Source organism: Hyposmocoma kahamanoa, unplaced genomic scaffold (genome assembly GCF_003589595.1).
Source record: "Hyposmocoma kahamanoa isolate Upper Pololo Valley unplaced genomic scaffold, ASM358959v1 99927, whole genome shotgun sequence".
In the NCBI taxonomy this organism is placed as follows: Eukaryota; Metazoa; Arthropoda; class Insecta; order Lepidoptera; family Cosmopterigidae; genus Hyposmocoma; species Hyposmocoma kahamanoa.
The window spans coordinates 24,691-39,014 of record NW_020656102.1 but is presented as its reverse complement, the minus strand read 5'-3'; the positions used below and the strand labels follow the sequence as shown (position 1 = coordinate 39,014).

General features: G+C 40.9%; 1 protein-coding gene and 1 long non-coding RNA gene across 2 annotated transcripts in view; one reads left to right on the top strand and one right to left on the bottom strand.

The window, feature by feature from the left end:
• Positions 1-768: 768 nt before the first annotated feature.
• The window catches only part of LOC113239594 (transmembrane GTPase Marf-like), a gene marked incomplete at its 5' end in the record, with an annotated part of 27,690 nt that continues 14,134 nt past the window's right edge, over positions 769-14,324 (top strand). Inside the window, 3 exons of the mRNA XM_026476648.1 lie at positions 769-932; positions 1,624-1,776; positions 3,129-3,336. Of these exons, the coding sequence (XP_026332433.1) occupies positions 769-932; positions 1,624-1,776; positions 3,129-3,336 (525 nt within the window). The remainder of the gene's footprint in view (positions 933-1,623; positions 1,777-3,128; positions 3,337-14,324) is intronic.
• LOC113239593 lies at positions 12,107-14,141 on the bottom strand. Its single transcript, XR_003311196.1, has 3 exons — positions 14,024-14,141; positions 13,703-13,822; positions 12,107-13,612 (listed from the first exon to the last, which is right to left on the bottom strand). It is a non-coding gene; the product is annotated as an uncharacterized LOC113239593 (long non-coding RNA).

Here is a 14,324-nt window from a genome sequence, read left to right as displayed (position 1 = left end):
AATATTTAAAAACTACGTATTTTTGTTTAATAAACCAGATGCTATATAAATGACGCAAACAATTTTTTTCTTCACCTGTAAAATCAATGTAAAGCTGTCAAAATTGAGATAGTACCGGTTGCCAGTTCCCAATCGATATTTAATCAAATTTTGCTTAAATAAAAAATATTTAAAATTAAAATACGTCAAAATGCGTGTCCGTTACGACGTTAAACGAAGTATTTACCATTAAATATTGATAATATTATAAATTAGACGTGTCGTGTTGGCAGGTCAATGTTTTTAGGTTTTATTGAATGTCAGAATGTTTCACCAACATATTAATTTATTTTTTGTAAAATTACTCCACTGGTTTGTTGTAATTATTAAACAAACTTGAAAAAATTAACTTCGATCCGGTTGGAATCGAAACAACGTCACCCACCACAGGGCACTCTTAGACGCTATGCCATCTAAGCCACGGAACGATCCAACGGATCTCGCGAATTTTTTGCCGTAGTAGCCGTATCTATGAGAAATCTATGAAAGTTTTTCTTCACTCAAATTCAGAAAACATCGTGAGGTCACACAGAAAAATTCATGAGGTGCGTTGCTTTGTTCCGCGGCTTAGAAGGCATAGCGTCTGGCACGGTTTGCTGGGAGACGTTAGTTCGAATCCAACCGGATCGAAGTGAATTTTGTCTAAGTGTTCGATCTTTGTTTTATAATTAGGTCAATGTTTATTAACCAATATGGAAATACGAAATAAAATATTTGAACGTTTTGCAGCGCCGATTTTAGTGGAAGGGCACCAGGTGCGTTACTTCGAGTTCGTGGACTTCGAGCGAAAGTTCGAGGAGTGCATCAGTCAGTCGGCCGTGCGCACCAAGTTCGCACAGCACTCGCGCCGCGGACGTAACATCGCCGCTGACGTCATGGCCGCCCTCGATTTGGTACGTCATCATCATAGACCTGTCCTAACTTTCACCTGGCCCCCAGGTCTTCTAATTTGAAATCGTGGCAATTGTGTGTAAATAGAGTTTCAATGGCAGGATTTTATAAGTTTGGTATTCTGCTAAAAGTTAAAGAGTAGTGGCGTGAAAGTCTAGTCATCGAGCTACTTCAAGATATATATCTGTAATCGCTTATCTCATAAATAACTTACCTACAGTCAGTCAGTCCGTGATCAACTGGTCGAAACGTCGGGAAACTAGGTAGGTGTGAAAAATACCCATTCGTATGTAAACACGTTTATTCCCATTTCCAAATGTTAGTAACTTACCTGCAGGAATCAAAAATAATGTAACTAAAAAAACATTAAATTTGAGCTTAAAAATATATGCTAGTAAGTTAGTAAAAGTTATAGCATAATAATTTAATAGTTTTTTTTTATAATAACAAGTGACGAGACGAACAAGTCGTGCGCCTGATGGTAACATACACGCCTGTCGTTAACAGTTGTAGTGCCCCTCAGAGCTTTAAATCGTAAAGATCTGAGGGGCACTGTCACTGCGCCCGCCACCCTGAGATATAAATTGGCAAGTCCCATGTGCCTGTAATTTGACCTGCAAATTAGTTGTCATGCTAAGGGACAAAAAAGTAACTAGAATGCTTTTGATATTAAACCATTCTATCACATTCCAGGTGTACAATACGGCCACAGAACAAAAAAGCACAAAGGTGGAAAAGCAGCGAATCTTACACGAACAGCTGACGGCCATCGAAGAGCAGCTCACCACCATCACGCGCCAGATGAAGGACAAAATCAACCGCATGGTGGAGAGCGTCGAACATAAGGTAAAACACCTGTCACTAACGGATTTCTAGTACATCTGGCATTTTTTCATTATTTTTTTTATGATATCAAGTAACAAGACGAACAAGTCGTGGGCATAGTAATACAACTCGCGCATGACAGTGGCAGTGCCATTCACAGCTTTCGCAAAGATTTAAAGAGCACTGCCGCAGTACCTGTCACTCTGACATATAAGTTGACATGTATGTCAAGTGTGCCTGTAGTTGCACTAACACCCTTACCTTTAGTGCTATCACAGAATACATACATAACTCAAAGCAGTACGTGTTTTAACATTGACCAATAATATCGTTTAAATATCACGTGGCATGCGGTATGAAAATTTAACCAACTAATCAGATGGCGCTAATGTCATATGTGACAATCACTAACGTAAACTTCACAATAATCCGTTTCAATCCATTATTTAAAAGTAAACAAACAGGTCACTGACACCACCATAGACAGCCTAGTGATGGCCAATTGTACTGCTGACTATACTTCGTTTCAATCCATTTGAAAAATAAGTAAGTAACTCACTGACCCGACCATAGACGGTTTAGTGATGGCTAATTTTACTGCCAACCACAAATCTATTAATTAATTGAATGAAATTGAGTCATACTAGCGGTTTTCCTTATAAAGCCTATAAAAGCATATTTAAAATTTCCGTAATCTTAATTTTAAATCCTCCTTGCAAATCCTTACACTCAGATACTTGTTCCATTGCAATTGAAATTTTCAATTTACTAATCAATTACAAAAACTTTAATTGCATGAACCGAATTTTGTTTTTCCGTACAGCACTATGCAACCATAGAACATTCATACATCTGTAATAAAAACATAACCTCACTTTTTTACTACCATTTTTCAGACATGATTTTACGATGTTATTCAAATGAATATTGTTGAAAAGTGGTGAGATATCAAATCCAAATCTTCGAAATATCCATGAAAGTGTTACTTGTTCGATTTATTGAGTGATTGCTTTACAATTTTAATCAAACCGTTTTGTTTAATTTTTGTCTAAAATGGATTGGAACAGACTATATGCATCGATTAATTAATTGAACGATTCGATTTGTTTAATTGAATCAGTTGGAATAAACAGCGATTTTGCGATTTCGCTGCTGATTACTAATAAAAATATGTGGACCGATAATGAGTAATAATATAACAAAGAATTAGAAAATTATAATCTGTATAGATTGTAGTAAATTCAGCACATTGAACCACTGTGAAGACATGATGAAAACTTCAGTTTATTGTTTAAAGTTAAAATCAGTCAGTAAAGTGGATTGAAACGGATTATAAATAGTGTGACAATATGAAATACCATCTTTGATTCCAGGTGTCACTGACTCTCAGCCAAGAGATCCGTCGGCTGTCTGCGCTCGTGGATGAATTTGATACGGTCTTCCGACCGGAGCGCCAGGCGCTCGAACAGTACAAGCGGCAGCTGCATCGACACGTCGAAAGTGGCCTCGGCTCCAGACTCAAGAAACGCCTGTCCTCCGACATCGGGAACGAGATGGACGAGGCACAGAAGGAGATGGCAGGTTTGCATCTTTACTTAGTGTATGAACGTTTGAACATGTACAGAGGGACATTTTTGTTTTACCCGTCAAGATTATCAACCCTTATTATTAGGGGGTTATATTAGGGGGTTAAGTAGCTCGCGTCCGTAGGCTGTGTACCCTCGAGACCCTACACGTGACCCCTGGGTGGTGCCAAATAAGCTACAAACTCCGGTGGTAGACCTTGGTCGTGGCTGGTGACCACCCTCTGGGCGAAGCCTAGCCGCCAAACAGCTATAGCTGTGTTCCGGCTTGACGCCCAGAGTAGCCGCTCTAGAGTGAAGGGTCTGTACAGTTGCACTGCACTGATTTGGTAGATCTCGGGGCTCCCTTGTTGTTGCGCTGGGAACCTGGACGCGGAGGGTAGCGGGATCCGAAGCACGGTGCTCCGCTGGCCGACCGCAGGTAGTAGGGGGCCCAATTAGCTGATTAGCCTCCAGTGAAAGGCTGCCCCGCCAACTCGCGAAAAATCCCGGGGTGCTCCATCGTGCCGGTTGGCGACCGGATGAAAGGACCCGATGGCCACTCCCGGGGGGGTTCGGGCGTCCCCGCGCGCTCCAGTCTAGTTTCCCATCGGCGTACCATATAGGGTATGTGCCGCATGACTTTCAGTAGTAGTGTCTCGTACAACTGCCTTCGCTCTCCCCATTCACTCTAACCCTAATATGAAAAGGTCAAGAAAATTGAGGAAGGCTAAACAGCGGATGCACGTCCTTTCACTTAAAGTGCACCTCTCGAACATCCGAGGTCTGCACTCCAATCTCTCATCTGTCCACCACCATCTTGAGACTGAAAGGCCTCACATGCTCTTCCTCACGGAGACCCAAATTAGATGTCCTTCGGACACGGCGTATCTGCATTACCCAGGTTACATTCTGGAGCACAAATTTAAGCAGCGCGCTGGTACCTGCGTTTACGCTCGTGATGACATCTGCTCTAAACGTCTCCGTGACCCCGATCTCTCTGTAATGTGGGTTCTGGTAGACACTGGACTGGAACAAATTGTTTACGCCAGTGTGTATCGGTCGCATTCTGGAGACCCGGAGACGACTAGGCTGTTCAACCATCTCTGCAGCTCGGCGGAAACAGTCCAACAACGGTATCCTAAAGCACAACTTGTCTTTTTGGGGGACTTTAATGCCCATCACCAGGAATGGTTGTTCCCATATCAAAAAACCGACCACGCTGGAAGAGAGGCGCGGGCATGTGCTCTATCACTAGACCTTACCCAGCTGGTGAGTTGCGCTACCAGGGTACCGGACGTTGACGACCACACTGCCAATTGCCTGGATCTTCTGCTGACAACCGATCCAGACCGCTACCAAGTATCGGTCTCATCCCCACTAGGGACATCCGATCACTGTCTGGTGAAATCTGTATCTGTCTACTCCCCGCCCGATCTCAGTACGGGAAGTACTAGGAGGATGTGGCGATACAAGTCAGCTGATTGGGATGCGATGCGGCATTTCTTTGCATCTTATCCCTGGCGGCAGCTGTGCTTCTCTTCTGACGATCCGACGTGCTGCGCGTCTGCCGTCTCTGAGGTGATTATTCGGGCTATGGAATACTTTATTCCGTATTTCGAAGTCTCCTCCAGCGGCAAAGCTCGCCCTTGGTTTAACGCTGAGTGTGCTTCTGCGGAAACGCTAAAGCAATCTGCGTACCAGGCTTGGGCTGATGCTCGAGATCGCAAAGCACCGGAAACCCTACGTCTGAAGAAAGCCTTTAATAAAGCCGCTAGATCCTGCAAAAAAGCGATACGGAGAGCTCGCTTCGGCCATATTAGTCGTATTGGGGTCAGGTTAGCTTCATACCCATCAGGGAGTAAAGCATTCTGGTCACTCGCTAAATCGGTCGAAGCGAATTTCTGCAGGTCATCCCTTCCGCCTTTAATGAGAGATGACGGATCGCTGGCTCATACCGCTGAAGAGAAAGCAAATCTTTTTGTTTCTCTTTTTGCTTCCAACTCCCGTCTTGACGCTACTTTGCAAACACCACCTACACTACCTCGATGTGACTCGGAAATGCCCGAAATCACTATCCGTCAAAAAGAGGTGTTGAAAGCTTTACGCAAATTAGACGTCAACAATGCCAGTGGCCCTGACGGAGTCCCAGCGATTGTCCTGCGGAACTGTGCACCCGAGTTGTCTCCGGTGTTGACTCGCCTGTATCGCCTCTCTATGAGTTCTGGACAAGTCCCGAAATCCTGGAAGCTTGCAAATGTACAGCCTGTACCTAAGAAAGGTAGTCATGCCGACCCATCTAATTATCGACCTATCGCAATCACCTCCATACTCTGTAAGACTATGGAGCGCGTATTGAACAGCCGTCTCCTTGGATACCTCGAAGATAACGATCTCCTCAGTGATCGACAATATGGTTTTCGCCGTGGACGATCTACTGGGGATCTTCTTGCGTACGCCACACATTTATGGAGCGAGGTTGTCGAGAAACGCGGTGAATCGCTTGCCGTGTCTCTCGACATATCAAAGGCCTTTGATAGGGTTTGGCATGATAGCCTGTTAAACAAGCTTCCAGCTTACGGAATTCCTGTTGGCTTTTGCACATGGATAGGCGATTTTCTGAAGGATAGGTCAATCCGTGTAGTTGTAGATGGTTACTCGTCTGCTCCTCATGGTATAAATGCCGGTGTACCTCAGGGATCTGTCCTCTCGTCTCGAGTGACGTCACGGACGTCTGTGTTGCAACTTGCAGTTTTGTGTCTCGCTCGTTTTTTCTCTGATTAAAAATAATAAACAGATCCTATCTCACATAATAACCACATAGAAAGAACCGTCACAGTGTCAGTGCTGTGTAGTATTACAAGTGCGTAGAAAGTATAGTGTATTACGGAATTAAAACCACTTTCATATCAATAGTATATATCATCACCATTATTTATTAAACGTATAAGGTACCTCAAAGACAACAAAAAAATTAAACACCGCCAAAAAAAAAAACCAAAAAGTATTTGTCCTAACTCAATTAAGTGCAGTGACCCCTCGCGGATCATAACCGTACTCATTAGCGAGTCCGCTGTCTAACGTTTATAAAAATATTTGCGTTCGATATGGTGGTTAAGTGCAGTGCGTGTTACAAATTTATTCTAACGCTAGAGGGCGCAAGTGTCGCTTGCCCAATATGTAAAAAATCCTACCATAGGGATTGCGTAGGAGTTCAAAAAAATAGCACCGTACCGTCATCGTGGGCCTGCCCGGATTGTAAGGCCAAGTTGCCTAGGAGTAACCACGACAACACTCCTGTCAAGATCCAAGACGCTCCGAAAGGCGCGGATTCTGAGTCGCTACGGCTATCTGACACCGAGGAAATTTCGCAGGAGACAAGTCTCGCATACGAGCTCCGCGCTTTTCGCCTGGAAATGTGCCGGACTAGGGAGGAGCTAAAAGGATTACGCCAAGATCTATTCGAGCTAAGATCGACAGTGCGCTCCTGCGAGAACCGTCTGGATAAGGTGGAGGAGACGGTTCAAACACTATTGGACGCACGATTGAGTGGGACCGGAACTGACCCCGGAATCGCTAAGGTAATCCTGGCGCTCGAAACTAATGTTGAGAGACTTCAGCACGACATAAACGATCGCGACCAGGAGCTGCTGCTAAACGAGGTCGAAGTTAGCGGTGTTCCAGAAGAGAATGGGGAAAATCCGATCCACGTCGCGCTAGCCTGCGCCGCCAAACTGGGCATGAAGCTGGACGAACGTGAGTTGGTAAGCTGCGTGCGCGCGGGCGCACCTCGGCGCGAAGCGGGCGCGCGGCCGCGACCGCTGGCCCTGCGGCTGGCGCGCCGCGACACGCGGGACGCTATACTGCGCGCGGCACGCGTGCGGCGTCACATCACCACAGAGGGTCTGGCATTGAAGTCCGATCCCAGGCCCTTCTACATCAATGAGCGGCTCACTCCGATAAACCGGCGTTTATTCTACCGCGCGAGACAAGCAGCCGGTCGGCAACAGTGGAGGTACGTCTGGACCAAAGACGGCAGGATTTACTCAAGGAGGGACGCCGGAACCCCTGCTCACCGAATCCGCTGTGAAGCGGACTTGGTGAAGGTTTTTGGTCCAGAAGTTGTTTGTTCCCCGACTACAGAGACCGGATTATAATATGTATCATAATTATATTTTTTATGTTATTTTTGTATGCTCTGTTACTATTTTTAATGTGTTGTCACGTGTGCGGCAGTGAGTTTTTCGCAAAACATTCAAAAACTATTTACATACTATATACACTTACCTTATTTTACATTCATTTATTTTTATACTCGCACAAATTTATTCGTTCAGCTACTTACAAATCTACAGACACACAAACTTTACATGTTATTTTTATTATATATATACACTATCTACTGTATTTTTACAAACATAATTATCAACAAGCATTTTACAACAATTATGTTAATACAAAACTAAACATGCAAAATAGATACGGACTCGGACAGACATACCTAGACTCCAGGAGGGACTTATTATATTATCTCACAATAACTGCGACGGCCTACAACTATTTCATTGTCACCTATAAATTGCTCAATACAAAAATTTACTTTAATGTTCACTATAAATATTCAACTTAAAACGTAAATTTAAGTTAGGATTATTAAATGTGGGCTCATTAGGTACACGCCATGACGAATTTATAGTTGCAATGGATCGACACGACGTCGATATTATGGCAATTAATGAGACGTGGTTGAGAGAGGGCGAAGAGGGCCGCGCGCCGTCGGTACCTGACTACCGGTTACGTCATATTCCCCGACCGTCCGCTGTGCGCTCGCGAGGCGGTGGGGTCGGTTTTTATATACGACGAAGTATCGTTATTCGTGTACTACCTCATCCGCCGGCTCCACTAGTTGAGCAAATGTGGCTATGTGTAAACGTAAACGGGATAAAGTTACTGGTAGGAACTGCATACAGACCTCCGTGGCTTAGTGTGGACACGTTCACAGATGCTCTTGCTGAGAGTTTGGGTTGTTTCTCATGGTGTACCGGTGTGATATTGTTAGGAGACTTTAATATTAATCTATTGGATCAATCAGATAGCAATACCAAGAAGATGCTAAATTTTTTTAATTGTCACTCGTTGAACCAATATGTGACTGAGCCCACGCATTACACAGAATTTAGCCAGACTCTTATTGACACTGTAAGTACTGATATAGAAAACAATGTTATTGTACACGTCGATTATATACATGAACTAAGCCGACATGCGTTTATCACCTGTGCACTAGACATTATGAAAGCAAAACCACCACCAATGAAAATAGTCCGTAGAAATCTGCTAAACATTGACCATGAACAGTTTTATATGGATCTGTCTACCGTAGATTGGATGAGTATAAGTCACTTAGAGGATGTAAATGACATGGTGAGGCAATTCAATGCTGGAATTGTCGCATTGTTTGATACTCATGCACCACTTCGGGCATTATACGCTAAGCAGCACCGATACCCTTGGATCACATACAATGTCAAACAGCTTATGAAACGTCGAGACGAGGCACATGTAGTGGCACGAACCGAAGGCAATGACTCGCAAAAGACCTACTACAGGGAGCTAAAAAAAAATTGTTAATGAAGTGTTATCTACTGAAAAGAAGGCTTACTTTGACCATTATGTAAACAATCAAAAAGATGCTAGGGTATTATGGACACACATAAAAAATAATGTCAACATAAAAAATAAGCCAGAGGTACCGGTACATATTTTTGACAATCCAGATTTGATAAACGACCATTTCTTAAATGTACCCGGTAGTGCACAGGCTGCGTTATCAGACGAGACGTATTTTCTGGATAGTTGCAAGATTTCCACAAAACTATAGTCGTCACAAAATAATAGATCATATTTGACAGCTAAACCAGTCGATAGTATGTAACTTTGAATGCAATCAACGAAACAGTAAATAAGCAATTAATAACTTATTGGGTTTTAAAAAAATACATAAATTTTATTGAAGGTCTATACGTTATGAAAGAAACATATTTCAAGTATTATTTTCGCAGGAATTCCAAAATAAAATCCAATTTTGAGTTACTCCGAAACGTCTTATAAACAGTTACATCTTCAGTCTAATTCTTTTTAATAATAGTGTTGTAACCAATAAGCGCCGACTATCATCGAGTCAAATCGGTTTCACTTTAAAAAAAATGACTTATTTAATTACTAAAGTCGTCACAAAATAATAGATCATATTTGACAGCTAAACCAGTCGATAGTATGTAACTTTGAATGCAATCAACGAAACAGTAAATAAGCAATTAATAACTTATTGGGTTTTAAAAAAATACATAAATTTTATTGAAGGTCTATACATTATGAAAGAAACATATTTCAAGTATTATTTTCGCAGGAATTCCAAAATAAAATCCAATTTTGGGTTACTCCGAAACGTCTTATAAACAGTTACATCTTCAGTCTACAAAGAAATAATTCTTTTTAATAATAATGTTGTAACCAATACGCGCCGACTATCATCGAGTCAAATCGGTTTCACTTAAAAAAATGACTTATTTAATTACAAAAAACAAAAATTTTAAAGTGCTTACAAAATTAGACTGAGTATACTAGTATTTATAGTAGACAGAACCGTAAAGTCAGATTTGTATTTCCTTTTCTTTATCGCAAATTCTGAAACGGCAACACTGATGTCGATTTAGCGTCACTCTGCATCGGCGCCCGCGCAGTCTTTCGCCGTCTTGGAAGTTGACTGTACGCTTGGTTATTCGTGGTGTTTTTTCTTGTGACTCGGCTGTGCTTTTGGACTACTTCTATTTTCAATCTCGTTGACCTTGGCTTGGATATTTTGGACTTGATTCTGTGTGAACTCTTTTTCAACATGTCGAAAAGAGGACGTGCTTTAAATAGCCAGACTCGCGAACTGGTTGTGAAATTACACGACTATTTCGAAAGGGAGTCACTTAATGGTGGACCTCTATTACCAGTGACACAAGTGCAAAATCGCGTCGCAAGTGCACTTGGAATCGGCAAAAGAACGGTACACACCATCATACAAGAAAAATATGGGCCTTCCGGCTCTCAAGAAAACGTATTACATACGCCTAGAAAGAGGAAGAAAAGCAAGCCTGTAACAGGTATCGACACGTTCGATGCAGACGCTATTCGTAACCATGTTTATACATATTATACTAGACACGAGTACCCTACTGTGAGTAAATTGTTGGTATCACTTCGAGAGCTTGGCTTATTTACTGGGAGTGCTACCTCACTGATTACAATTTTGAAAAAAATTGGTTTTAAATACAAGAAGTCTGACAAAAGAAATATTATGATGGAAAGACATGATTTAATATTACAAAGAGTTTCATTTTTGAGAGAAATGAATAAAATTACAAATTGGGATAATGTTGTGTTTATCGATGAGACTTGGTTGAACTCAAACCACACAGTACCACAATCATGGACCGACGACACTAAAGCATCCAGCTCGAAAGTGCCAATGGGAAAAGGTGGTCGCCTCATAATTTGCCATGCTGGATCAGCCGGGGGAGGTTTCGTTAATAATGCTTTACTAGCATTTGAATCAAAAAGTACAAAAGAATATCACGAAGAAATGGACGCAAACAAATTTAAAGAGTGGTTTAAAACTTTACTTCAGAACCTCCCCGAACAATGTACAATAATTATGGACAATGCATCGTATCATTCGGTTCAAATAGATCGAGCGCCGACTCAGGCAAATAAAAAGGCTGATTTGGTGGCATGGCTACAGAGGAATGGTGTCGAAGCTGACATGGAGCTATTGAAAGTGGAATTGTTAAGATTAGTGCGAGAGCATAGACCTACAAAACTTAGGTATGAAATTGATGAATTGGCACTTGAGCATGGACATAAAATTATAAGGACACCGCCGTACCACTGTCAATACAATGCTATTGAGTTGATTTGGGCTCAAATTAAAGGTTAATATTTTTGCATTTAATACTGTTATTTTAAATTCGTATATATTAAGACTTATTTTGTACTAGTAGCATATTTTAATAAAGTACAAATGTAAAGAGGTAACATATAAACTTTCGAATTTGTAATATCACTGTGAAGGAACATTACTATTTTACAACAGTGTTTTTTTTTTACAGGCTACGCAGGACGTAATAATACTAAGCCACCGTTCTCCACAAAAAAAATGATGACTTTATTAAAGGAAGCATGTACTAAAGTAACAAAGGAAGACTGGAGAAAGGTGGTGGAAAAAACTAGAAAACTAATAAAAGAAGATTTTGACAGAGATGTTAATATTGATAATTTAATTGAAAACGAGTTAATTATATGGACTGGTGAAACTAGCTCAACAGATGGTTTTGGTTCATCTTCCGATGACGTTGATAAATAAAAAATTCCAATAAGGAGGTCTTTTGTTTTACTTCAGAATTTTGTTATTTACGTACAGGTTATCCTCGTGAACTATGCTAATGTATAACTACAATACAACAACAAGTACAGGTTGCCGTTGTGCTCACTTAAAATACTTACTTATTATTTCTATTAAACTGTATAACGTTTAAATAAATGTTGTTTGATATATCTAGAACTGAAAAGCAATGAACAGAAAAATAACCTAAACGATTACAAACTCCTAAAATTTTTAATCGATTTCTCGTGAGAATCGTTTAAACTGGTTACCGATATTGCAGTTCACATCACTATTTACGTTGCGATGACATGTGTCAAATATGATCTATTATTTTGTGACGACTATAACTTTAAAGACAGTGGACGAGTTTGAAGTGTTGCAAACTGTGCGATCGCTTAAGTCGAATGCGGTCGGCCTTGATGGAATATCACGGGACATGTTACTGTTGTCTTTGCCTATTATACTACCAGTTATTACAGCTATGGTGAACAGATCCATTGAAACGAACACTTTCCCAACAGATTGGCGACACGCAGTAATAAGGCCTATTCCTAAAAATAATAACCCAACTACCCTAAAAGACATACGGCCTATAAGCATATTGCCTTGCGTGTCGAAGGTCCTGGAAACTATTGTAGTCAAACAAGTCACTAATTTTCTAGAAAGCAATAAACTTCTTCCTAATGTACAGTCTGGGTTTAGAAAAAAACATAGTACGACAACTGCAATGGTCCAAGTTGTTGACGACATTCTATCCGCGCAAGACAATGGTCAGGGCACATTGCTGACGCTACTTGATTTTTCCAGAGCCTTTGACTGCATAAATATTAATATGTTATTAGTAAAATTACACTTCTACGGTTTTAGCCATTCTACTATCAAGTGGTTTGATAGCTATCTGAGAAATCGGACTCAGTGTGTCGAAATTTCCAACCAGTCTGGATCAAAGCTGTTGTCTAGGTCACGTGACGTCATGCGCGGAGTGCCGCAAGGTTCTATTTTAGGCCCTATCCTCTTTATCATCTACAGTGCAGATGTGATAGATCATATTAAATTTTGTAAATATCATATGTACGCTGATGATATACAGATTTACATATCATGCAAACCAGGTGATACTCATGCAGCCGTGTGTAAGTTAAATGAGGATTTAGAACGTATAGCTTCATGGTCGGAATCAAATGCGCTAGTACTAAATGGTAATAAATCAAAATATATGGTGCTAGGTACAAGGCAACAAACAGCGAAAATTACAAGTTACAGAATTTCTCTAGCGATCAGGGGTGAAATTATTGAGCGTGTAAGAGAGGCTCGTAATCTTGGTCTCCTTATGGATGAACAGCTACGTTTTGAGAAGCATGTGTCAGGCGTCATTAGAAATTGTTTCTATAGATTAAAAGTGTTATATAATATAAGAAATTACCTTAATGAGGCCGTTCGAATCAAATTATGTGATTCACTGATACTCTCTAAATTTAATTACATGGACATTGTGTATGGGCCACGACTATTACAGCGCACGCAACAAATGATACAACGAGTGCAAAATGCATGCGCGAGGTTCATCTTTAACATACCATCACGCACGCACGTAACCCCTTACATGAACAATGCAAATATTTTAAAAATGAAGGCGAGAAGAGATCTGCACCTAGCTACACTTCTGTTTGGGGTCATAAAATACAAAGTTCCGCCTTATCTGGCCGAGAAGTTGATGTGGTCCCGCGACGTAAAAACTGCCTTCACCAGAGCATCAGCTTGGTCGCTGGTTCTGCCGCGCTGTCGCACTACCGCATTCCGCGGTAGTTTCAAATTTGCCGCAGCGAAAATATGGAATGTTTTGCTGCCGCCGCCATTACGTAGTCTGAAATCAGTGCATACGTTTAAAAGCAAATATAAAAAACATCTGTTAGATATCCAAAATAATGCAGTTTAAGTTAACCTGGGCACTTACCGCACTGTTTTCGACTAAAGGTGTTGGTCCGCGGCAGTAATCGTTCTCTTTGCTTTATTTGCGGGATGGGACACGTGCAATATGCGCCTATATGGAGATAATAAATTTGGTTGTTTGTTCCTGAAAAATGTAATTAGTTATTGACTTTCTTATTATCGCAATTATATTACTCAATTATAGGTATGTATACTATTTCATTCTCATACTATTTAATTAAAATTCTATTCAATATAAAATAAAATTGTGTATGACATTTTTTTTTTTATTATTGATTTTTTTATTATGATATTCTACAATTATTGTGATAAAAATGGTACGTACCTGTTATGGTATAGGAGATTGCATGCTATTATGCGTAGTAAATACCTACGACGACGGAGGACGAAACTTGTTTACAACGCAACGGAGTAAGTTGCATTAAACAATACAAACGTGTGATCAGCGATGTGCCGGTTGTCAAATAGCGTCCCCACCCCTCCCGTGCGTCAGTCTGCGCGTCTTTTGTCTAACCGAACTCGGAGCGAACGAGTTGTATAATTTTATTTATTATGTAATTACGTAACCACACTATAAACGCACACAGTAGGTATATTTATATATATATATATATATATATATATAT